This window comes from Perca flavescens, chromosome 14 (genome assembly GCF_004354835.1).
Source record: "Perca flavescens isolate YP-PL-M2 chromosome 14, PFLA_1.0, whole genome shotgun sequence".
In the NCBI taxonomy this organism is placed as follows: domain Eukaryota; kingdom Metazoa; phylum Chordata; class Actinopteri; order Perciformes; family Percidae; genus Perca; species Perca flavescens.
The window spans coordinates 12,135,915-12,162,090 of record NC_041344.1 but is presented as its reverse complement, the minus strand read 5'-3'; the positions used below and the strand labels follow the sequence as shown (position 1 = coordinate 12,162,090).

Sequence of the window (26,176 nt, the reverse complement as noted above, 5' to 3'; positions counted from 1 at the left end):
GGCTGACATCTCTCTTTTTTGAGAGAAAACTGTGGATGTTCTCCAACACAGGACCACATTTCGCTTGGGGTTTTGGTGTTGTATGTGTCATTTTGTGTTTAACTGACAATTACACAATGCAGGTTTGGTTGGGCCTTAATTCAGTTGTCAGATGACTGCACTATTATTAGGCTATTGATTTGATTTAGTCCGAAATTCTACCCTCATAAAGAAAGATGACTAATATGGTTGTCAGATAATTACTTTTTATCACCCTTAGACTTACAGTGCATTTTAGATTTTATCCTGAGGCGTTTTGCTGTGTCATTTCTGCGTTTTGTTTAGTACTAGGCCTACATATAGCCTACTTCTTTTTTAGCAGATAAAAAAAAAAAAAATATATTATTGGATGCGTCTCCGAGCTTACAGTTAACTGTTACTAACTAAATACAATTTAAGTGGGGTATTAGCCTATAAATTGCGCAAATTACTTAAATTGAATGACAAATGCGCGTGATCACACGTAGCCTATGGTTGTGCGTATGCCATCACTTGCGATACATCATTTCCTGCATAACGAGCAGTAGCAGTGACCACGCGGTTTTTACAAACGTTTCTATGTGTGGAAAAATGCTTTCACTTTCACTTCGAGGCTCCATTGATTCGGTGGAGACGTTGCATTCAGAACAATATAAAATAGGGGGAAAAACAAGCAGTTAGCAACAGAAAGGTGACTCAGTAAATAGAAGAACACTTTAGGAAACTCCGCAATGGCGTTTAAGTACCCGACTGCGCGAAGAGATGACAGTAAGGTCAGTGTCGAAGTCTTGCTACTTTCTCTTTCCGTCTGTTTGTCATTTGATGAAAATATCTTGTGCAAACTTACAGGCAGGAAAAGCGAGACCAGGAAGAGAAAGACAAGTCCTGTGGGTGGAGGGTTAGAAAGGCATAATGGCGAAACTAAACTTTGATACCAATTCAAAAAGTCATTCAAGGGGAATGCTTCATTAACCACGTAGAGAAGTAACGTTAGCTCTTTCAAAATGTGTTGCACTTTGACGCGTTTGTCATGTAGTTGAGGTAAAGCAGAGACGATTTTAGAATAGAGGATCTTTGGGTAAAGTAACACCCCACGAGACATGTCCCAGTGGAACACAGCATATGTTCATGCTCATGAGACTGCAGTTGTTGGTTCAGCTTCATCATTCAGTGTCGCAATAAGCATTCGTTTTGGTTTCCTTATGACCACTGTACGTCTGATAATGCAGTGTATGCAGGCCTGTAGCCAGTAGACTTTACTGAGTCATTACTCTTTCTCGCTATTTTCCTAACTTCAGCCCAACCCCAGCCCAACCTTTATTTATTAATTCAAATGATTTGTTTCCTGTAAGGTTTTTATCTGCCAACATGATGGTTTAAATAATGTTTCAAAGGCTCCACCACACTGAATTACTGGCCTAAATTTGTTTAGTAGGGCTTCAACTAACAATTACTTTTATGATTTATTAGTCTTATGATTAGTTTGTTGATTGATTTATTCATATATAGTTAATTGAAAATGTCGGAGAATAGCTGACTTATTTAAATGTCTTGTTTTGTCTGATCAACAGTCCAAAACCCAAAGATATTCAATTTACTATCAAGGAAAACTAAGAAAACCAGAAAAAAACCTTGGACAAGGAAGCTCTAATTGAATATTTGCATCAGAATAAATCTTCAAAACCCACCATATGTCACTTCTGTGTAATTGTAAAATGTAAACTCCTCTTAAGGTGATTACAACCAGTAAATGAGGACATGACCTCAGTGCCTTCAATGGTAACTACGGCCCTGGGTGTATGCTTTTATTATGTCTGAAACCTGCCCCTTTGCCACAGTACAAATTTCTGCAGTGTTTGCAACTGACACACCAGTATCACCATTTTAATGAGTGAGCTTTCAGAGTACAACGTGGCCAAACAAGCATTGCCTGAATTGTTGGTGCATTGTTGCAGACACTACAAATTATGCCACACTACAAAGAGAAATCACTCAAAAATGACAACATGTTTGACAGGTGAGAGGAGTTGAATGGGCAAAGAGGAACAGAGACCAAACAAACATGACTATAGAATGAGGGCAAATGAGCGTCACTATTGTACATTCCGTAAACCATTTTACTACTTAAAGGAGAATTCCGGGCAATTTTTACGTTAATCTTGATCGCTATAAATATGCGAGTACTTTCAGTTGAAAAAACCCGACCTGAATCGGTCCTCGCAAACTGGAGTTGCTGCAGCTACCTCTACGAGCTTCCACTGAGCTAAAACGGCAGTTTTTCGGGGCAGGTTTTAGAGTGCCTTTGTGCCTCTGAACAGACACAAAATGCAATTAAAATGTCTGTGCAACATGAACAGGGCCCTTACGTGACAACAAGATGCGTTTTCAACTCAGACATTGTTTAAATTCACCTACCCTGTCTCGATCCTACTGGTAGGTAGCTCGCACTGTTAAGTAAAAAAAAAAATGGCTGGAATTCTCCTTCAATAGAAAATGAAAAGTTATCCTTTTTCATAACAGAGTTTAAAGACAAAAAAAGCCTAGCCCAATCATTATACTGGACAGATTGAATATTTTAAAATAATGAAAAACAGTCAGGGTTATTTTGACTAATAGCCCCTACCAAATATTATCAGAATGAGGTACATACTCCTTCCCTTATAAAATACATGAGCACTGCATTACCATATTACTAAATGTAAAAATATTCCTTTTGGCAATTTTTCGCAACTCATTATTAACCTAAACTATGGCTGTGATTTGTGCCTCGAGCCTTAGCCACAGTTGGCTATACTAATTATCGTCGTCAGAACTTATACAATTTACAATATACACTGGTTACTTGCTAATACTGTATGTACTTGCAAGTAGTCCTATATATAATTCCATACTAATTTGTTTGGCATACAATCAAAAAATAAACCTTTTTGTTTGTGTTTTTTCATTTAAAGTGAGTACAGAAAAGAATTAAAAAAATGCCACATCTAATATTTGAGAATTCTTTAATCAAAAATTTGAGAATTTGACCACCACCTGGGGCACAAAATGGAGGAAAACGTAGGTTGGGGAATTCATGCTGCTGTCAGCCTGCAAAGCCTTTTGATACATTGTACTAGGGCTGGGCATGGTTAAACATCTTTCAATCCGGTGCCAATTTCGATACCTCAGTTTCGACGCTGGTTCCTTAACGATACTTTTTTCGATACCATATGTTTTAAAATCCATTTCAACAATTTTTATTTTTTACTTAAATTGTGAATCAAAACAGTTATCAAAATTAAAAAATTCTGGAAACACTGCTCATTCGGACTAGTGTAAACAACAAAGACTTTCTAGTGCAAACTGCAAAATGACACAAACCTTTAACAATAAACTTGGTGACTGCCCTGTTGTCAACATTGAACTAATGAAGAACTAACTTAAGTGCAAAGGAATGTAATTGAATTGCCTTGTTGATGAAAGGGGCTGTAGAAGTAAAGCTGCTTTTCCTTACAACCTCAGCCAGTCAGTCATCAGGGCACCGAAACCACTGTTGTGCCCGCTTGTCTAAGAGGAAGTGTAAAACGACAGCACCGTGACCGCTTTCGGCTCTCCGTTAATATCATATCGCAGCAAACGCTGTCTGCGTGAAGTTTTGAAAAACTAACCACACTTTATCGGCATTGCCGTGACTCACTGACTTCAACAAAACTGCAAGCCAACGTAGTTTACTCCGCATGTGTGTCGGTTGGAGCTCCGCTTTCTGTCAATATGCAGAGAGGACAGATAAGATTGCGCTTATGCGTTCAGACGCTTTTGGAACCGAAATTTGGCACCAAAAGATAAATAATTTTTTGATACTCATAGGATCTGGGTTTTTTTTTGGTGTCATAAAAGTATTGACGTTCGGTGCCCAGCCCTACATTGTACGTGATGCCAGATAATACAAAGTTGATTTGACTCCCCCAAGGTAATGTACTGATGCTTGTATTTCCTAAGAACGAATAGGTTGTTATTTTAGCTGTCAATAGCTGTTTTGCAATATGACAGTTTTGAATGTTGATGTGATCACGCCAGGGCGTACCCATAGCTGCAGCAGGTATCCAAGGTGAATAGCCTTTGGATACCTGCTGCAGCTAGAGGTTCTTGCCATAATATGCATTACACAGTAGTGGAATAGGGCTATTTACTGTAGACACTACCTTGGCACAGCAACTGATGGTCTCATTGCATTAAAGGTCCAATATGTAATATATTTACATATTTTATCATATTTTAAATTCAAAAAATGACCCCAATACGTCATCAGATATTAAAGAAACATGCTAAGTTGAAATACAAAAATACAAAATTTGTAATTCTAAACCGAGGAAGTGTGTCTGTCTGGCGTGTGGAGAGGACGGCCAGATTGTGGGATTTTTAGCAGTTTCTACGGTAATTCTAAGCCGAAAAAGCGTGTCTGTCAGTTGGGTACAGAGCTCCGCGTGAGCACGGGCTTTTATGACTGTCAATATAGCCAGCATCTAACGTTAGCTACTCCGCTGTGGTGTAATGTCTGGCTATGTGAGACAAGCGTCCAGCAACATTGTTGTGGATGCTGCGGTCTCAGCCTGGCAACCAATGTGAACTTCGAGTCTGGGGAGGAGTGGGCGGGGGAGACAACTCTCTCCAGTATTTTGAATTTGTACTGCAGTAACTATTTTAAACACTAGCTGTCAGTATTACATACTGCACCTTTAAGCACGCAGGAAATTCTACAAATTAACTTTTAACAAGGTTGTGTGGTAGAAATTCTAATACATAGGGTGAGATCTGAAACAAAGCTACACTCAACAAAGTCTTTTAAGTAATTATTCTTTGCGCAAAAAGAGTCTGAAGCTGACAGCAATGGGGAGGGGATGAATTAACAGCCCTGATTGGCCCCTCAAAGTCTGAGAATGCATGGGAGGTAGAGAACGCCAGTTTAAATCAGTTTCGGCCCCTGGCTTATCAGAAGAACATAAAACATGGACTGTCAGGGCCCACAAATTATTACATGTGAAACACTTGCAGAAAATGTCAGATATGTTATGAAATGTGTGATTTACAGCTGTTAATTTTAAATCATTCTGGCTGACTACCTCATGAAGCTAGTTGAAAGAATGCCAAGAGTGTGGAATGCTGTCATCAAGGCAGACCAATAAAATTTAATCAAAAGGTGTGTCCAAACTTTTGACTGGTACTGTATCTCAAAAATCCCCACTGCACTTTAATCAAAATAACCATCAATGTTTTTTTTAATGATGCCAAGATAAAATAAGATAATCCTTTATTAGTCCCACAATAGGTAAATATGCAGTGTTACAGCAGCAAGGGATAGTGCGCAAACGATGCATCAGCAAAGAATGAAACCGTAACCATAAAAAAGCAAGTGACGGTAAAAAAGCAATTAACAGACAAAGGCGTAAGGTGAAATTCTCAGGAATAATAATGCAATGTTTCTCGGGAAATTGTCTACAGACAGCTCTTCAGTTCCACAGAAAATTGTTTTTGGAGGGAAGTTACAACCATGGTATTGCAAAAGAGAATCCCAAAAAAATTAATAAATTTATCTTGTAGGTGGATGACTACCATGGAACTCAGATATGCGATCCCTACGCATGGCTTGAAGACCATGACAGTGCAGAAACAATGGTATGTATTGATCTCTTGCAGAAAGAACTTTACCCAAAACTCTGCAAATTAGGATAAGATGTACTTTATGGTTCACAAAGAGGCAGTTTTGCTTTGGCAATAGTGCAACACACAGCTGCAATCACCTGAAATAAAACAATACATAGCCGCATGACTTAACAGTAGTACACAAAAGAAACGGTGTGTGACAAGGATATTTAAGTTATTCCACATGATATGTAAGAATATTGCAGATGTAAAGGGGTATATTGCATATGTAAAGGGATATGTAAAATATTGCACATGTCCCTGTGAACAATTCCATCCCTCCTATCTCTCCTTTTGTATCTCAGGCTTATGTTGAGAAGCAGAACAACCTGACCATGCCGTACCTGGAGCAGTGCGCTGTCCGGGCACAGTTCCACCAGCGTCTCACTGAGCTCTATGACTATCCCAAATACAGCTGCCCTTACAAAAGAGGGAAGAGGTACTAGTTGAAATAGACTAACTGAAAAGAACCTATGAGAGGGACTAACTTGAACTGCAGGTCTGAAGTTTAAAAAAAAAAAAAAAAAAAAAAAAACTATGCTTGTTGTCACGATTTTTCCTGTTTTTTTTTCCAGGTATTTCTACTTTCACAACAAAGGTCTCGAGAACCAGGATGTGCTGTACGTGCAGGACTCTCTGGATGGAGCTGCAACTGTATTCTTTGACCCGAATAAACTTTCTGATGATGGCACTGTGGCACTGAAGAGTGAGCCACGTTGCAAAGGCCATAATACTGCACGCTATTGTGCACAATAGGGTTTCCGCGGGGTCTTAAAAAGTCTAAAATTTCAAAATCAAAATTGTAGGCCTAGAAAGTCTTCAATTCGCTGAAGTATTGTGTTCTAGGTCTTAAATAATTTTAAACCGGTCTTAATTTTCCTACGTCCATGTAACTCTACCTCTAATGCTCTTTTTTTATTATTATTCCATGGTGTTGTAGTTCTTTCTTTTGCTAGTCCACATATAATTTTGCTTTATTAGGACTACAAATGAGACCAACTTGCAACTAATATTGCAGCCAATCAGCTTTCGTGTTATTGGTGCGTGTCTTTTTCAGATTGTACCACAGGTATAAAACGGATTTTATTCTTCAGCTATGGTTTAGCGATACTTAGCTTGAAAAAAATTTAGGGCTTAATTGATGTTGCGATAAAGGTCTTAAATTTCATTCATAAAAGGTCTTAAAAAAATATTTTACTTGGTGAAACCTGCAGAAACTCTGGCACAAAAACACATTTACCCAGACAAGTAGAGACATAAAGAAAATTATTGCTGAATTCCTCCTTTTCTTTGTCCCTTTCTCCATCCAGTGGGCCGTTTGTCAGAGGAGTGTGAATATTTTGCCTATGGTTTGAGCACCAGTGGCTCAGACTGGGTAACGGTGAGTTTTATGAAGGCTGATGACCTCACCCAACTGCCTGATGTACTGGAGAGGGTTAAATTCAGCTGCTTGGCCTGGACTCACGATGCCAAGGGCATCTTTTACAACTGCTACCCACGCCAGGAAGGAAAAACTGACGGTGAGGATGAGTCACCATACACACAAATGCATGCTCCATCCAAAAAACAACACATTTACAACAGGACTATTACTGTACAAATGTATTCAAAACTTAACCCCTCAGTTTTCCTTTCCACTAAAGGCACAGAGACCACCTGCAACATCAATCAGAAGCTCTACTACCACGCCATCGGCAGCCAACAGTCAGAAGACATTCTGGTTGCGGAGTTTCCCGAACACCCAAAGTGGCACAGTTCAGTAACCGTAAGTCCATAGTAATCTTGAATCACTTACAAGTAAAAGTCCTGAATTCAAAAACAAACACCTGTGTGGCTTTGCTAGGCATCATATCTATGATAAGGAATCATATTTTATAAGTTAATTTCGTATGTAAAATTGAAGTAACTAGTTACTATACCGATCAAATAAATAAATGTAGTGGAGTAAAAATTACAATCTTTGCCTTCGAAATGTAGTGGAGTTGATGTAGAAAGTAGCATGAATTGGAAATTCATACTACTTTCTACCTCAAAATTGTACAGTATTTGAGTAAATATTAAAATCGATCGAATCGTTAAAGCTTTATGTGAGCTTCAAGTTCTATTACAGAATTGCGTATCAACAAAAACTTATCTTAGAAATCCTGGTGTCACTTGGTGGAAGAAAATATTAAGTTGTGAAATACAAACTAATATAAACTTTCTAACATAACAATAAGTGCTCCTTCTGATGCTGGAGTCATCAACATTACATTTTCACGCCTCATTTATTTTGTATTTTAAAGGGATTGGTGACTTGGCTGGTTGGTTAGGATGCCTTCTTTTATTGTACATATCTGTTATAGTGTTTTTTAAAAAATTTTATTGTAATATTTATATTCTATATGTATGTTCTTGTCTGTTGCAGTACTCTACTTTGTTTATTTCCTTTAATATGTTTATGTATGCACTAGGGCTTTGACTTTTGCCCATAAATCATATTTGAAGTTTGTTTATTAATATTAATATTTGAATATATTCAAATATATATTAATAACATAGGCGGAGTTTGACATTCGAGCCAGGGGGGGGGCAAAAAAAAAAAAAAAAAAAAAACTCATTGTAGCAAGTGAGACCTGGGGAACACAGCACGATCACATATGGACAAAACAAACATGCTAAATAAACATAGGTTTATTTTTTTAAGCAGATTTGAATTTACATTGTAACAATTTAAAACCTCGAGCTCAATTTAGTTAAAAAAAAAAGAAGTCCATAACGCATATAATTCTTGAGCGACAGATGCAAAAAATCCACAACAATCTCTGTCCCCACAGGGCAGACACAGACACAGCCGCTCTGCTGCTGCGCGGGCTGTACGCATCTCTGTTCACAACGCTGCCTGTTCTGCTTAACGTGAAAAAGCTTAACGTGGTTTAATGTACCTCAACAACGATCACCAAATTTATCATGGCCATATCTTGAAATTAACACTTATGACTGTCAAAAGAACTTGACAGGCTATGGCGAGGAAAAAGCGAGGAAAAAGCTTGTACCTAAACAATGATTACCAACTTTCTCTCATATTGCTCCTCATAACCACTGACAACTGTCAAAAAATCTAACCAGAAATGTGGTGAGGATTGATCGTTGTTTAGGTATATTAAACCACGTTAAGCTTTTTCATGTTAGGACTTATAAAGCCCATGAGAACCGTTGGGAGTCAACCAACAGCTGCTCCGCTGCCCTGCTGAAAATGAGAAGCAGAAACGCTAAATGTCAGATAATGTCCATAATAATTGGACTTTGGGTTCTATTTTTTGACAGTTTTCCGTGGTTATGAGGAGCAATATTAGAGAGAAATTTGGTAATCATTGGTCATTGTTTACGTACATTAAACCTGACCTGCGCGAAAGAGGAAAAAAACGTATGCGTCATTGTACCCAGCAGTGTTTTTAAAGTATTTATAAAATATCTGGTTATGTCAGAAGTAATTATTCCACTCATTTGAAACAATGCAATTGCCCGTTTCAGCTACCAGGGGGGGCAGTGCTCCCCCTGCCCCCCCGCAAACTCCGCGCATGATTAATAATATTTTGACCATTAAATGCCTTCAGTAAGACCTATATTTTTATCAAACTTAAGTTGTATATGTTCTGTCCACCAGAGGGCAGTGTATCAGTCAATGTCAATAGGCAGAAAAACACAATTATTAAAATTGTTAATATTATTAAAAGTTAGACCCTGGATTAAACACAAATGGTATGCTCTTAACAGGAAGTTCGGAGCTTTCACCTGTGTGTGTGTGTGTGTGTGTGTGTGTGTGTGTGTGTGTGTGTGTGTGTGTGTGTGTGTGTGTGTGTGTGTGTGTGTGTGTGTGTGTGTGTGTGTGTGTGTGTGTGTGTGTGTGTGTGTGTGTGTGTGTGTGTGTGTGTGTGTGTGTGTGTGTGTTAGAGTGAGAGAGTGACGGTGATTTACTGGTAGCTTCAGAGTGAGTAGTAACTCTAGAGTCATAGTGAGAGGAACAAAGTGTCTCCCCTGTTCTTTCTGAAAAAGAGACATCTGTAGCAGGAAGAGTTAACCCTCTCTTTGATTTCATGTTAATGGAGAAGGAGAACCAGGAAATGAGTTGGGGGGGGTGGGGGGGGGATGCAAGCCACGGCCAAGTGAGCGTCGCCGCGACATGTAGTTACATTTTGAAATGCGTGAAAAAGCCTCGGAATCTGAATTGAAAACGTTAACAAGCAAACACATTTACAAAAAATAATGCCCATAACAGGTTCGAATATTAAGAGCTGCCTAATATTTGTTCGAATATTATTATTTTTTTAATATTCTAATTATATTCGAATAACGAAGTTCGGCATCAAAGCCCTATTATGCACCAAAGACAAATTCCTTGTAAGCGAAAAACGTAATTCGCAATAAATCTCATTCTGGTGCTGATGAGTTTACCATGTCCATCAGGATCTGTGAGCTAGTTAAAACTTCCTTCCTATCTGTCTTCATTTCTTCATCTTTCCAGATATCAGATGATGGCAGATATGCTGTTTTGTCCATCACTGAAGGCTGTGAACCTGTCAACCAGCTGTGGTACTGTGACCTCCAGCAGCTCCCCGATGGCATCACAGGTCTGTATCCTTGTTACAAAATCCCAACAGAACAATTAACGTATTATCTTGAGAAGTAGGATCACAGGCACAGAATAAATCCTAAGGTCTGCTTTTGTGTTTGTTTTGGTGGTTGACAACATCTATGGATGTGTGTGCAAATAAAATCAAAAATATCTTTGTAGATTAAAGCATTTCATGAGAACTAGAGATGGCCCAATACTAGGGGTGTGACGAGACGCTTACTCCACGAGACGAGACACATCACGAGATTGGGTTCACGAGAACGAGACGAGATTTTAAATTTTTTTTTTAAAGAAATCCTCAATGATGAAATATATGAATGGAAAATAGTTTTTTTATTCAACTGAAAAATCACAAAATGCAAAACAATTTAGGTGCCTTTTGAAATCAACTATTAATGATGAATGTTATTTAACTTTTTTTTTTACTATTTTAATGAATCATATGCAGTAAAGGACATGCAAACACTGCAAAATGTTTTGTATAAAATCTACCAACTGGCTTCTGCCCTGTGAAATCTAACTCCTTTCCACAAATCGAACATAAAAAAATAAACAGTATAAATAAAATAAATGTGTAAACAACAGAAAATGTTTAAATGCAAACAGTAAGTGTATCAATAACCAAAGTACTGCTCTCTCAAAACTACAAGTGCAAACAGAAACAATTTTTTTCTATAAGATAAACTACACAGAACAGCCTAAGATATGGTCATGTTATTTTTCAAGAATATAAGCATGTCGACTATTTCTGGCAGCAGTTGAGACCTTTGGGCAGTAACTATGTCTCCTGCAGTAGAAAAAAACACACTCACTTGGAACTGAGGTAGCAGGGATGGAAAGGTATGCTTTGGCAAGTGGAGACAGCAAAGGATATTTAGGAGTTGCCAAAATCCGACATTTTCCACCACAGAAAATGGCCTCATATCAGCTGCAATGAAAACGCCTATGTCCCTCGTTATTGCCGTGGCTCTTGCACTTACCGGTGGCAGAGATGCAAAGGCTTTTAGAGTTGTTTGGCCTTTTAATGTTTTCGTCGCGGGTGCTGTAGTTGGTATAGAGCTGTGGTGGTGCTGTAAGTGTTTTTGCATAGTGCTCGTGTTAGCCGCGCTATACGGCATTTTTTTCTTACAATATTTACATATTGTGTTCGTCTTGTCTGTCACTCTTACGCCGTTTATTATTTCCGCAGGAAAACCAAAATGTTTGCACACAAATGATTTAAAAGTGGCAGGGGGATCTTCAATAGTAATTTCACGCTGACATCACATCGCCTCACGAGACAACTTTTCACCTCGACGAGAAGTCTCGTCACGTTTTAATCTCGCGAGATCTCGTAAAACGAGATCTCGTCACACCCTTACCCGATACCATTTTTTGCTTCCCGATTCCGATACCTGAACTTGCGTATCGGCCAATACAGAGTGTCGATCCGATACCAGTGTGTCATATATTTTATTATGTTTTAACAACTGTATACTACTATCCCTGTATGGATGTGATATTATTTCTATCTTTGTTGTCGGTCTGGCTCAAACACAAACCATGAATGCCACAGAACCTTCTTTTATTATCCAGTTTGACAGTCAGTTATAACGGAAAAAGAACATAAATAAACTACTTTAACGTAGATTTTCTTTAGGGCTTTATTACGTGGTATCGGATCGGTGCATAAACTCCAGTACTTCCTGATACCGATACCAGCGTTTTAGGCAGTATCGGAGCCGAGACTGGTATCGGTATTGGACCATCTCTAATAACAAGTAAATGTTTCCTCTGGAAAAATACATCATTGACAGAAGCAGCTTTTTATGTTGGAGGGTATTCTTTAGGGCTGCAATTAATGTTTAGTTTTATCAATCTTCCAACTTTTTAAAATGAATTTCATTAATCATTTAGTTAATGAAAAAAAGCCCATCCATACTTCTTATTCACAAGGTGATGTCTTACCATGTATTATTATGCTCCACCAAAAGTCCAAAACCAAAATATTATATTCACTCATGGTTTTCCCTGGGTTTTTAGAGTGCTTTTGTGCAAATAACGGCATACGTTCATTTGCCTATTGGTGATGTCAATTCGTGATTATTTGAATAAAACTCAGTGGTTGTCAATTGCAGCGAGGGAGGGATCACTAAAGCAAAACTTGGAGGAGCAGCTTGAATGAACTTAAATGAGAATAGCTCGTCCACCTTAAGTGTCAGCCCGCCTTAAAGGAACACGCCGACTTATTGGGAATTAAGCTTATTCACCGTAACCCCCAGAGTAAGACAAGTCGATACATACCCTTCTCATCTCCGTGCGTGCTGTAACGCTGTCTGACGGTTCCAGCATTAGCTTAGCCTAGCACAGATCCTGCAGGTAACTGGTTCCAACTAGCCTGCTGCTCCAAATTGTGACAAAAGTGACAAAATAACGCCAACATGTTCCTATTTACATGTTGTGATTTGTAGAGTCACAGCGTGTACAAAAAACAACGTAACATGAGACACAGCCATCTTCTAACAGTAAACAAACCGGGAACTATATTCTCAGACAGGCTTGCTGCGAGCATATCACTCCGCCCAAGTACTATATTCTTCCGCCTGAGAATATAGTTCCCGGTTTGTTTACGGTTAGAAGACGGCTGTGTCTCATGTTACGTTGTTTTTTGTACACGCTGTGACTCTATAAATCACAACATGTAAATAGGAACATGTTGGCGTTATTTTGTCACTTATTCGGAGCTGTAGGATTACTGGAACCATTCACCTGCATGTTCTGTGCTGGCCTGATGCCGCTGGAGCCGTCAGACAGCATTACAGCACGCACGGAGATGAGAAGGGTATGTATGGACTTTTCTAACTCTGGGGGTTACGGTGAATAAGCTAAATTCCCAATAAGTCGGCATGTTCCTTTTAAGTTATTGAGCCTGTGCTGAAATTGGCGCTAGCTCCGTGGCTAACCCCCTTTCTTTAACCAGCAGGTAGCAAGCAAGACAAAGGAACATGGCTTGGGTCTTGAGGAGTTGGAGCATTTATTCACAGCCAGATAAACTGTACACAGACTGCACTGCCACATTCACAGCTATAGTGTTACTGCTACCTTCATAGTCAGTGACACACACACCCTCTCTCCACCGCACACTTTTAACGTATGTTCTGCAGCTACCACTGTGTGTGCAACTTGCATGGTGTGTGGCTGTGACACGGTTTGTCCCACTGTGGGACATGTGTGCAGAAGACAATGTGTGGACACCTGTCCTGTGTGCCTGCTCATCCAGATTAGGGCTGCAACGATAACCGCATACCGCATTTTTATTTTTTACTTTTTTTCTCGCAGAAGTTACAGGAGAACGGATATTGTGTGATATGAAATATAATGAAAGCAATAATCATTCTGTAGTTATCTTTATCGACTGTCTTCTATCCTACATTCAAGAGTTTATGGAGAGAGAAACTTCAGCTTTGCACGAGGATGGACAGTTTGTTGAGTTGAGGTGGACGTGGATACATTAACGTTAACGCTGCAGTGTTTACCATTGCACATTAGCCTAGCAGCTAGCGGAGTTTCCTTCTGCTTATAGCTTAATCCCGACAAAACCGTAAGGTTGAATGTCAGCCTGCATGCACGTTTTGCAGCCTAAACAGAGCAGCTTATATTTGTTATATTAGAGAGAGCAACAAGTCGCCCTCTCTGTCTGCTCAGCTGCTAAAACTGCTGTGCTGCGAAGCGTCTGCCCTCAGCATTTTTTTTCTTTTTACTTTATTGACAATAGAGCTTTCTGAACTGTCTTTTGGAATAGATCAACGGAGAGGAAAGAAAGCAGAGTGGCCGTAAATGACAGCAAAACACTGTAAAGACTCACATTGAGCTGAAATGGAAACGTGTGGTAAAGGTTAAGCCAGTGTTTTTTGGGCGTAATGCCATTCACTTTACCGGCGGTATTGACAACAGATAAAGCAGCTGTGTCTTGAGAAGCTCAAGCTTGTTGTTTTTATTTTTCACTTTTAACTCACTTTACATCATCTTTGCTATCTCTTTTTCCTCTCTTTTCCTCACAGTGGCACTCATACGCTACTTTCTGTTACTGCTCGCTCTCCTTGAACACGTCCTATAGGGCACTGACGCCACTCACTTAAGGCACCCTCCATTCTCGCTCTAACGTAAGCTAGTCTCGTAAGGGGGTTGTGGTTAATCGCCATACCGCGGACCGGTGATATGTTGCTTCGTCACCGCGGTAAGAAAAACACTATACCATCACAGCCCTAGTCCAGATGCTCTCCACATTGTCTTTACGGCTTAGGCAGTGCACAAAAACGCTTGGGCGCTGCTCCCATGCCGTATAATGGCAGGGAAAACCCTGTCACTTAACAATGGTATATGACAAAAGTTACAGCAAATCCACTTATGTGCAAAGCTTGAACCAGAGAATGTTACTTGAAAAATGACTAATGAATGTTTAATCGATAATCAAAGTATTTTTCTGTCTATTAACTAATGCAGTTCTAGAATTGTTACGGTTTTAATTGCACCGGAGCTGCATCATTAAAACTAACGACCTGTCAAGTTTGGGTCTTTTCGCTTTCACATTGTTTTTCGGTGAAGTTTTACAACATATCCCGTATATGGTTAAGTGTTGCTTTAACAATAACCGCGCTGTATCAGCAGAAGAGGAGTTGATACAGACTCCAGTGACTCAACGGTTACTTCACTAGATGTTGAGATTTCAAAATTCACTTTGCAGCCTGTGTTTGGGTTCAAAAAGAAATGTTGACACTTTCTAGTGTAGGTCTAATGAGAACATGTGTTATTGGTCTTTACAAGCCACCATAATTCAGTTTTTTTTTTTTTGGCTGTGCCAGAGATTTTGTTGATTGCAACTCCCAATGGTCAATGATAGAAATGAAAATCACATTATGCATCTTTTATAATGGAGTTTTTTTTCTTCCATCTTCTCCATCAGGCCTGCTGCCATGGGTCAAACTTGTGGACAACTTCGACGCCCAGTACTCATATGTCACCAATGAGGGAACTGTATTCACGTTCCGCTCCAACTTGGATGCTCCTCGATACTGTCTTATCAACATAGACATCCAGAAACCAGACAGGCAGTACTGGACTACCCTTATTCCACAGCATGACAAGGATGTCCTGGGTGAGACGGAGTGGAATTTTCAATAGGATTTACAGTAGGAGACAATGTTAGCTATGTAGTCCACCTATTTAGTATCAGTTCTGTACAGAAGAAGTGTTATAGGTCTAAAAAAGATAATACATTAGTTTGGCTGTTGATTTGTTAAACAGACCTTTTGTTGGCATGACATTTGTGGGCTTGTGTTAGCGCTATCAAAAACTCCACCAAGCTTTAGAAATGCGTAAAGGGCTTATATGTGGAGTAGTTGTTCCACAATTTGGATAAAATCTTGCAAAATACTTTTCACAGAATCATCTGTCCTAATGTTTCAATGACAGTCCAACCACAACAACTGGGAAGTTCTGTCTGTGGTTGAAGACCTTCGTCAGAGGGAACTTTATTTAAAAAGTGAAACTTGGCCCATAAGTACTTTTGTCCTTAATTTGGTTATGAGTCATTTGAATGATGGTAACTGTACCTTGATATCACTAAAACACACAGCAGTAAATGTCTGTTTCTGAGATATGTGCAAAACTCATGCTTACGCCACTAGAAATTTTTGAATGAAATATATTTTAAGTCCCCCTATTTAACATTTATAAGTGGTATATAAACATTTAAGACATGTTTTATAGCACACTATAGTTGTAAGCAGACAGGTGTTTAATGTATTAGTTTACTAATAACTCCTGTGGGAACCCATAGGTGTGGGACGGTGTATAAAATGATGAAAAATATGGTACTTTTATAAGCGCTTAAAACAAAACAAACTTTAATAAATGTGTTATAAAGCATTTATATATATAAGTCTGACTGGATGATTGTGATGTCAGTGATACTGCTTTATTGGTGCAAGTTAATGATCTTTTGTTTTCTCCAACTTCACTTTTTGACTTGAATGTTTTAATTATATTCATATTTATATATTCATATAAATTCAATATTAACTAATAATAATTTGAAAACTATTTTCACACAATGATGTTTGTACATTATGTGTGTCCCATCTGGGTATAGCAGCACTATACACTTGTTGCCATGGCATCAAATGGCCATTGTAAACATGCAGTCCACAGAAAGGACTTGACAGTTACATCTGATTTATATGTTATTCAATGGCTTTTAAAGAGAGGTTCAGCTGAGGAACGAGGAGCTATCAAATAAGAGACATGAGATGCAGTCTATCGCTTCCTTTTTATATCCTGCAGGCTCTGTCTCCTGTGTGAACCAGCACCACCTGCTGGTCAACTACGTCCACGATGTGAAAGACATCCTGCAGGTGTATGAGCTGTCTACTGGCCGGCTGGTCAGGGACTTGCCCCTGGACGTTGGCACTGTTGCCGGAGTGAGCTGCAAGAAGAAACACTCTGACTTCTTCTACAAGTTCACCTCCTTCACTACACCAGGTAATTCTGTCATTTCATAAATTATGTTTTAGTTGTCCCATATTAGGAAAGTTAGTGCTATAAAATCTGAAAATAAAATACTATTAAAGTTACTAATCCCATATGTAAAGGAACTGAAAAAACAATTGCCATCAAATGCATACAAAAGTCTAAGATTTTTATTATTGATTAATAGGCTGATTAATGATTTGATTAGTTTATTTTCCTATAAAATAGTGAAAAATCCCCATAGTGTTGTCTTCAATCTGTTGTTTTGTCCATCTAACAGAAAAATCCTAAATTATATTCAGTTTAACAACACATAGGATAAACAATCCCCACATTTAAGAAGCTGGACAAATTGAAAACTGTAAATCTTTTGTTCATCGACTAGTTGTTTCAGCCCTAAAACTAATAAATCTTTAATAATACATCTTTTGCTGCAAGTGCTGTATTGCTACTGTAAAGGCAACTTCTACTAGTTCCAATACTTATTGATAATACATCAAATGTTAGAAGAAAATACTTGAAATGTTATTTAAAAAGTCAAACTCTCATACTCATAAAGTAAAGACCAAATACAGCCTAAAATAACTTATATTTCTATAACTGCAAGTTATCTACTATACCAAACTAAATATGAAAAATCAGTCGTGAAAATATCCCCATGCAATTAGTAAAACACACCGTAACCTCAAAGCTATGTGACCTTTGTTTGGTGGTGCCCAGGTATCATTTACTACTGTGATTTGAGTGAGTCGATCCCAGAGCCCAGAGTCTTCAGGGAGGTGGAGGTAAAAGGCATCAAGCAAGAGGACTATGAGACCAGCCAGGTAAAGTCCTCCAGGTTTTTCTTACTTATCGCCTCGATTTCTGTAGACCATATGTCTTAGTGTTTAACTTCCCCATTACCCTTTTTATAATACTGTTATTTCTTTCCCGTCATCTTACAGTTTACTCTTGTTCCTGTTGTTTTATCGCATCTACTGATTGCATATTCATATTGTGATGCAGATTTCCCAGAATCGTATTCACTATGGTTGAGGAAGTGGTGAATGGTGTTTGTGCACAGCTCATTTTAGACGTATCAAAAACAAAAGCATTCATGTGAAAGTGAGGTTTTGTCAAACAGAGATTATATTAAAAGACAAACTGACCAATTTAATTTATCTTCCCTCTGTTTCACTCGCAGGTCTTTTATCCCAGTAAAGATGGAACCAAGATCCCCATATTCTTAGTTCACGCCAAGGGCCTAAAGAAGGATGGAACTAATCCTGTCTTCCTTTATGGCTATGGAGGCTTTGAGGCTTCCATACAGCCGTACTACAAGTAAGTACAACTGCCCTGCTCGAAATCTCCTAAACCAATGTAGGGTTGGGCGATGTCCCCTAAATTGGTAGTTGACGATGTTTAAAGTAAAACATGGCGATGGACGATGATATCTTCTTCGGGGGGGAGTTAAGCACTTTTTATTTTACTATATCTCATATCTCTTCACATAAATATTTTTTTCTACTACTATGGGCTAACAGTTAACATAGAAATGGTCAGACCTACATTTAAATGCTCTCTGTAAAAGCTGCCCTGCTGGTAAGGGCAGTTTTTTACAACTTGACCTACTTTCACTTAACTACGGTGCAGTAAAGTCAATCAGATGTCCGTGATCTGCGTAACGACAGTACAGTGGGACGTTTGCCTTTAACAGAGCGACAGTAATAACTTAATATACCATCATATCTGAGATTAAACTACATTCTTGGTTATGTTTGCACTGAATTACGCATTCAATAAACAGAAACATAACTCTTGCAGCGCACATCAACAGATGCGCAATATTAGCTCACACATAAAATAGCACCCTTGTGAATTAGCTTACTGTTGCTAACGTACATTCATAAATCCTGCATAACATCATCCGAACCTACAGGACATCAGACTTACTTATTGATACACTCACACAGTAGTGTCCACAAACTTAGTCCAATGAGGGAAGAAAGGAGAGTGTGATAGCATTTCACGTTAACGCTTTTTTCTCTCTCGCTCAAGACCGCTGTGTCCAGTGTTACTAGAAGGTAGAGCGAGCTACAACTGACAGGGGGGAGAGAGAGAGAGAGAGAGAGAGAGAGAGAATGTATCACTACAGCCAATCCAGTCTGCTCAAAGCAATGTTTTTTTAGGTTGCAAATAGGTTGCACGTAAGGGGGAAAAAAGTAGCTTCCACTTAAGGGTCCCTATCTTAAACCCTGCGCAGCGCAAAGCCCGACGCAAGTGTCTTTGCTAGTTTAAGACCAATGCACTTGTCAATTTCCCGGCCAGCGCCCACGACTAGGATTAGTGTGTTTGACAGGGTGGGGATTTAGATTGTTCTTTTGTTATTCACTGACATAGATTATCACTAATCAATTACAAAAATGCCAAAAAATGTGGGGGTTGTATTGTTATTGTGTGTGATGTTTGATTCAAGCATCAAACTTAGATATTTTAGAAGAATGCACAAACATTAAAATATAACATTCACCAATGACGTTATATAAGAGTGGGAAGGAAATTTCTGATTGGGTAGCACATGATTACTGGTTGTTTCCACTGTACACGGCAAACATACCAGCCATTGTCACATACTTCAAAACGGGGATAAAATATGAGGGTCTACTTTGTGTCTTTGTATTTCTCTGTAAATGACAGGATGTTGGTGCAAAATATATGTAACTGTCATATATCTATGGTAACAGTGGTGCTTAAGAAAATCTGTATGTGTACTCAATGCCCAAAAAAAGGGTCACTATATTATTATACTTTTACTTACAAAACCAGCATAACTGTACCACTGTTAACTGTAGTTTAAATGCTTTCATAAAGTACATCACCACAAAAGTTGAAAGTCATTTTAACTTACTTGTAGAATTGTAATATAAAATGAATATAATGGAATGTGATCTCAATGTGAATTCAGAGTAATCTTTTAAAAGATTTGGCTGTATCCTACGTATGCTACATTTACTATTTTGAATCATAAAACATCCATGTTCAGATTTTTGGACATCATTATATGCTACTATTAAGCAACTACTATGTAACTATATTAACACGTTTGTATCTAAATGGCTTTATTTGTCTTGTCTTGGTGTTAGTGTTGCTTACCTGCTATATGTGAGACACCTGGGAGGGATCCTGGCAGTGGCCAACATCAGAGGGGGTGGAGAGTACGGCCTCACCTGGCACAAAGGTACAAAAATACACGGAATGACCCCAGAATGTTACAACCCTGCAAATGTGTGTGTCAGAAAGAGATAGACTTAATGTGTTAATTAGAAAACATTAAACATAAGTTTGCAATAGTCTAACTTCTGCTGTGTCATCATGTGTTTGCAGCTGGCACACTAGGTAACAAGCAGAATTGCTTTGATGACTTCCAGTGCGCAGCAGAGTTTCTGGTCCAGGAGAAGTACACCACAGCCAGCCGCATCGCTATCAACGGAGCCTCTAATGGAGGGCTGCTAGTGGGTGAGTACAGGATCAACTGTGTGTGTTATGTGTTTATGTATTTAGTGTGACAGCCAGAGATGGAGAACAAGAAAAAGGGAAAGGATTGTAAAGGTATGCCCTGGAAACTATTATGCAACAGTCCATTACGTGTTACATCAAGGAGTCGAAATTGTGAAGGTGGGGAAAAACAGATTACCTCTACCTCCTCCCCATATAACAGCTTAGCTCCAACTTGCTATGCAATTTAACCCTTAAGGCTACTAACAATACAGTTACTGTACATCTCCATGTTTTTACATCTTTACAAAGCCAAGCTAAGATCAATGGTCCATTGCTAGTCTTAGCTGCATTGATCATAATACATTGTATTATTTATATTACTTCATTGGCATAAGTGGTAATGTCAAATTCATCTAATAGTAGTTAGCTGATTAGCTTCAATTAATTTAGCTATTAAACAGCACATTAAACAGTGCTTTGTAGTCACATCACTTACCAAATGCTGGCTGCCATCTGGCATCGCACAAAGCCAACTAATGCCTTCTTCCCTGGTGTGAAAGTGGCAATTTAGGAGTGATTGTGTCCTACAGTGTGAAGTAAAGGGGATGTATGTGTGTTTGAGTGTGTATATTTGAAAGCAAATGGAATCTGTAACACAAATTGTGAATGCACACAGGTGCATGCGTGAACCAGCGTCCAGACCTGTTCGGCTGTGCTGTGGCAGAGGTGGGGGTGATGGATATGCTGAAGTTTCACAAATTCACCATCGGCCACGCCTGGACCACCGACTACGGCTGTTCTGATGACCCAGAGCAGTTCAAGTGGCTCATCAAGTACGACAAACACACGCAACAAATCACTAAAATATAGCTGCGCATGAAAACACCTTATAGTTACTGTATGCTCACGTCCTCATGTCTCGCTTGCGTCATGACTGATCAGACCAAGTTGGACCCAGTCCAACTTGGGTGCATGGTGAAATGTAGTTGTAGCCCCCTCCATGCTACACACACAGAAAATGTATAAACAGATATTGAAATATTTAAAATAGAACATAAACACCAAAATAGGCAATGCAGTAGAACAAACTATATAAATGTAACACTAAAGGCGGAAATAAAAAGGGAGAACTAAATTATAATATCGTAGTGTGTGATGTTTAATGATTCAAAGGTATCTGCTGATCAATTCACTCATTAAAACATTAAACATTAAAATTAGTTTAAACATTTTTACAACTAAAATCAGGACGTAATGGTTAAAGAAGAAACTGTCCAAAAGTGCACTATGCCAAGAATGACAACTTGATTATAATGCAGTTCATTCAGGTTTCTGTGCAGAGCTACAACTCACGTGAGGCTCACCTTGCTTACCTTGACCTGGCAACACGGTGTGATTGAGATCCATACGTCACGTTAGCGTTGTCGGTGAAAGTATGGAGCGCAAGTTCATGAAGCCTGGGCATGATGTCCTATCCATAGATGAGGACTCAAAAATAAGTGGTGCTGGGCATGGATAGAAGAAGTAGGTAGAGCCTTTTGGCAATTGGTGCCAGTAACTGAGAGAGCCTGGTGCTTGTTTCTGCACGTTTTGCTCGAGGAGGCTACTGTATGCCAGCAGCGGTAAGAAAGTGCTTGCTCGTCATGAGTTAGACCCTGGTCATAGAGCCGCTGCCCGTGCACTCAAACTTACCACGACGTTGGCGGGTGCAAATGTTACAGCTGACACACCACTGTCTGTGACTGACCGTGTCTGCGACTTAAAAATACTTTTGTGCACATTTATTGTGGAACATGACTTGTCATTCGCAATTTCACAGCCACTGGTTACCCTGTGTAGAAAACTAGCAGGAGACAAAAAAGCGTTAACTAGCCTGTCGGTTTCAAATCCACATGGGAGTTACATGAACACTCACGGCATCGCACTACAGTTCAAAAAATGTTTTGTCTGAGGAGCTAAAAAAAATGCATGCAATCCACTTATTATAGTTCAGAAGAAAACACTTTAGTTGAAATAGTACTTTAAAATAAATGGTGCAAAGCATAATCATTGAAGAGAAGTGAATCTGTCCATCTCAGTCTCAGTTTACCAGTTTTTTAAGCACTTTAAGCTTTTGTGACTGTATTTTTGTTATCGTCAATATTTGTTTAGTTATTTTACATTTTTTATTTATTTTACATTATTTATGTATTTCAGTTACAATTTTAACATACAGCCATAATACTTGAAAATAAATGGTGCCATTGAAGATAAGTCCATCTGTGCAGTTTCTCAGCACCATCCCCAAAAATAAAGTTCAGGCTCAGGATTTTTTTTCATTTTAACCCCTGCATATGTTGTGACATGAAATATAATGAACACAATAATCATTGTTTTACTTATCATGATTGCCTGTTTTAAATTTATGGGGGATTTTTTTGTGTCCTATTATCATTAAGTATTTCTAGGCTTGAGTACTTTGCTTGAGTTACAAGTAACGTTCAAGATAGTACACGGTAGGGAGGAAAGGACATTTCTTTGTTCTCGGCTGAGGACACATTGGCACTGCACGGTTTACCAATGCACTTTACATGACAAACAATAGCCTAGCAGTTTCCTTCTGTTTATAGCTTAATCACGACAAAACAACATGGTTGAATGGCCTGCATGAATGTTTTTGTAGCCTAAAACAGCAGCTTATATTGGTAGAGAGTGCAACAAGTTAGTGGACTGCCGAGTCGTTCTCTCTGCTCTGCTGCCTGTGCTGCGAGACCGTACTGCTGTGCTCTCGAAAGTTGTTTTTTTTTTACTTTAATGACTGAGGTGATACGTTACTACTTCATCACAGTGAGAAAAAATCCATACGTTCACAGCCCTACTTGTTGCCCACATCTCTCCACCACCATCTCAACCAAACATAGCATTTTCCAGCCTTTTTTGCTCAGATTGCAGCATAAATTACCAAGGAAAATGGTTTGTTGATGGAAATCTGTTTCTATTTTGATATAGTCACCCATGAGAATTTGTCTTCCTGTTGGATTTTCGGGATTTCTAGCGGCATATCTCTATTCATGTTAGTCGTCATCTGTTGTGTTTTGTATTTACCCAGTTGTTCAGGTTTGAATCTGAATCCCAAGACCAAAACATCTGTGCATGTTGGTGTAAATAGTTGTGTGTTGGGTGTTTAGACTTAGGGTAGGGTTTCAATAATCTCAAGGTTTGTTCCCAACTTTACATTCACCCAAATACCCAAAAATAAATCTGAATCACCCATTAAAGTTCACAAATCACTCCCATATTCTCCCTTCTCTCTGCTTCTCTTCTCCACCTCCTTTTCTCCAGGTATTCTCCTCTCCATAATCTGCCTCAGTCACCTTACACTGGCCCTCCCTACCCTGCCATCCTGCTTCTGACAGCAGATCACGATGATCGCGTGGTGCCTCTCCACACTCTGAAGTACTGTGCTGCCTTGCAGCACGGAGTGGGCAGCAGCCCTGTGCAGCGTCAGCCTCTGATGGTTAGGGTAGACACCCGCAGTGGGCACGGTGCAGGGAAACCCACCGCCAAGGCCATCTTGGAGGACACACACATCTTTTCCTTCATCGCTGAGACACTTGGGCTTAGCTGGAAGGATTGAGATAATGACAGGGAAGCGAGGCAAAGCATATACACAATGAGGGAGGCTTTTTAAGGGATGAATGATTTTCAATGATTTTACAATTTAGTGATGTAATTGTACAACTAAAGTGAATGGTTAGAGAAAGTTGTAAGAAATATTAGAAAAGAAGGATGTCACAGGAAAATTAATAACCAACAACTACAGTGTAATAAAAATCTTAAATACTAACCATAATGCCTCTTTTGAAACCACTCTTGACTATAGATTAACCAATCAAATGCACAAAAAGATAAATATGTTTTGAATGCATTGTTAAGTTTGGAATTGAATTTTAACTTTGAACTGAAGCATTTTTAATAAAATATATTGGTACGGTGTTGTACTTGTGTCCCAAATCTAAATATTTTCTTCTAAAGTAGATCTAAATAGATCAGAATTGTTCAGCATCATTGGTGAAAGAAGTATTCAAAAGTATTTAATTGAGTAAAAGTAGCAATACTTCAGGATCAAAATTATCTTTAAAAAGTAAAAGTGTTGCATTAGAAGTTTGACCTATGTTAACGGAGAAAAGCTCTCATCAAAATGTACTTTTAAGTATCCCCGGTGATCTTGGGGTTTAGTGTGCGGTCTGCAACGTCCCCTGTTTGAATCAGGCTAGGAACTTTAATTGCATATTGTTCCCCACATCTTTCTCTCCATTTACTGTCATCTGTCAACTATTACATAAATGCATACAATACCAAAGAAAATGGCTAGTAAAAATATTACCAAAATGCACCCTTATAGAGTGTAACATTATTGTTTATATTAATGCAGGGGTCTTCAACGTTTTTAAAGCCAAAGACCTCCTAACTGAAAGAGATGGATCAGGGACCCCCTACTACATATATTGTATAAAGTGAAGTTGCATATTAAACTGAGCCTACAATAACGTGGGTAGCCTAAAGCCTTTATACATACTTTTTTTGCATGTAATACTAAGAGTTTAAAATAAAAAAAAATTGAGCCATATGAATGTTTTCATTTTAAAACATACATGTGGCACAGTAAATCCTCAGGATTAACTATCTGTGGATGGCTACCTTAGTGACTACCTTACATAGGCCAGTAAGCCTATCATGTGGGGATTAATATTTGCTAATAAAATGTTGGATTCATTGAAAAAAACTAAAATTAATAATAATTTGGAGGCCCCCTTGCATTGACTGAGGACCCCCTATTGAAGATCCCTGTATTAATGCATTGTTATCGCTAATGCGTTTAATTGTTGCATCTGGTTGATGTGGAACAAATTTGAACTACTTTCTATACAGCTTGTGGTTTAGTAACAAAGCTGTAGAGTAAGGTCTGGCAATGCAAGACTAAGTTTACAGTGATGCTTAAAGGAGTTAGATGAGAGACCACTCATGTCTGTTAGGTAAATATGTAAAAATACCAGCAAGTGATTAATGTAGCTTAGCATTTGCATTAGCATACAGGCTTTGTACAAAGGTAACACAATTTGCCTGCCAACACCTCCTACACCTCTCACATTATATCCTGTTACAAAAAGGTGTGATCTGGCCAAGAAATTGTTCCCCATAAAACCCTATGTAAAACCACAATTTTGTGAACCGTTTCGTTAATGTTTTGTATATACAGTCTTTATCTGTAAAGTAACTTCATATTTTTACATTTTTAATTAAAAGGTGTTGAAAGTATAATACTTCCCTCTGAAATGTAATAAGTTTAAAAAAATTAAAAGTCTGAAAATAAGATACAAGTACCTCAATAATGTATTGAGTACACTACTTAAGTAAATCTACTTGCTTACACTACTGTTCGTCATTTCTGTAGATTGCAGTTCTCACATATTCCACCAAGTGGCAGTATGGGACTACAAAATAAAACCCTGCAAGCTCGACCCTGTACTAACACCTCAAGGTCCAAGGGCGGCTGTCAGTTTAGTGTCCTTCTGCTCGGCTTCTTCATTGTGGGGGATTGTGAGGGGAAATAAAACAAACGACTGGATTCCCTCTGCTAAATCCTTAATATTGTCTATCTGCCTGGGGGTGGGGTCAAATTCATTGGCAAACAAGTACTATACATCTGTATAAAATAGCAGAAATGGAACACAAGAATGAGGGCTTATATAATGGTGCAGCTGTGAAGGAAGATGCAAGTGAAGAGACACAGAGGAAGATGTGTGGAGATCTTTAACGTATATGTGCAGAAAAGTCTAAAGATGGAGAGTGGTGAAAGATGGCAGATATATAGCGAGACAGCGAGAGCAGACAAGCGGA

General features: G+C 38.8%; 1 protein-coding gene across 1 annotated transcript; it reads left to right on the top strand.

The window, feature by feature from the left end:
• The first annotated feature begins 497 nt into the window (after nucleotides 1-497).
• LOC114567590 (prolyl endopeptidase) lies at nucleotides 498-24,284 on the top strand. The gene is made up of 15 exons (XM_028596654.1): nucleotides 498-791; nucleotides 5,596-5,670; nucleotides 6,003-6,136; nucleotides 6,273-6,403; nucleotides 7,008-7,217; nucleotides 7,341-7,462; nucleotides 10,202-10,307; nucleotides 15,255-15,446; nucleotides 16,634-16,831; nucleotides 17,540-17,643; nucleotides 18,003-18,139; nucleotides 19,942-20,036; nucleotides 20,183-20,314; nucleotides 20,973-21,129; nucleotides 23,618-24,284. The coding sequence occupies exons 1-15, from the start codon at nucleotides 750-752 to the stop codon at nucleotides 23,910-23,912; spliced, it is 2,130 nt and encodes a 709-aa protein (XP_028452455.1). The 5' UTR covers nucleotides 498-749; the 3' UTR covers nucleotides 23,913-24,284.
• The last annotated feature ends 1,892 nt before the right edge of the window (nucleotides 24,285-26,176 follow it).

Coding starts and splice junctions, on each gene's coding strand:
- LOC114567590 (XM_028596654.1), top strand. CDS start 750: ATGGCGTTTAAGTACCCGACTGCGCGAAGAGATGACAGTAAG. Junction 792..5,595: donor CGCGAAGAGATGACAGTAAG/GTCAGTGTCGAA, acceptor TTTATCTTGTAG/GTGGATGACTACCATGGAAC. Junction 7,463..10,201: donor AGTGGCACAGTTCAGTAACC/GTAAGTCCATAG, acceptor TCATCTTTCCAG/ATATCAGATGATGGCAGATA.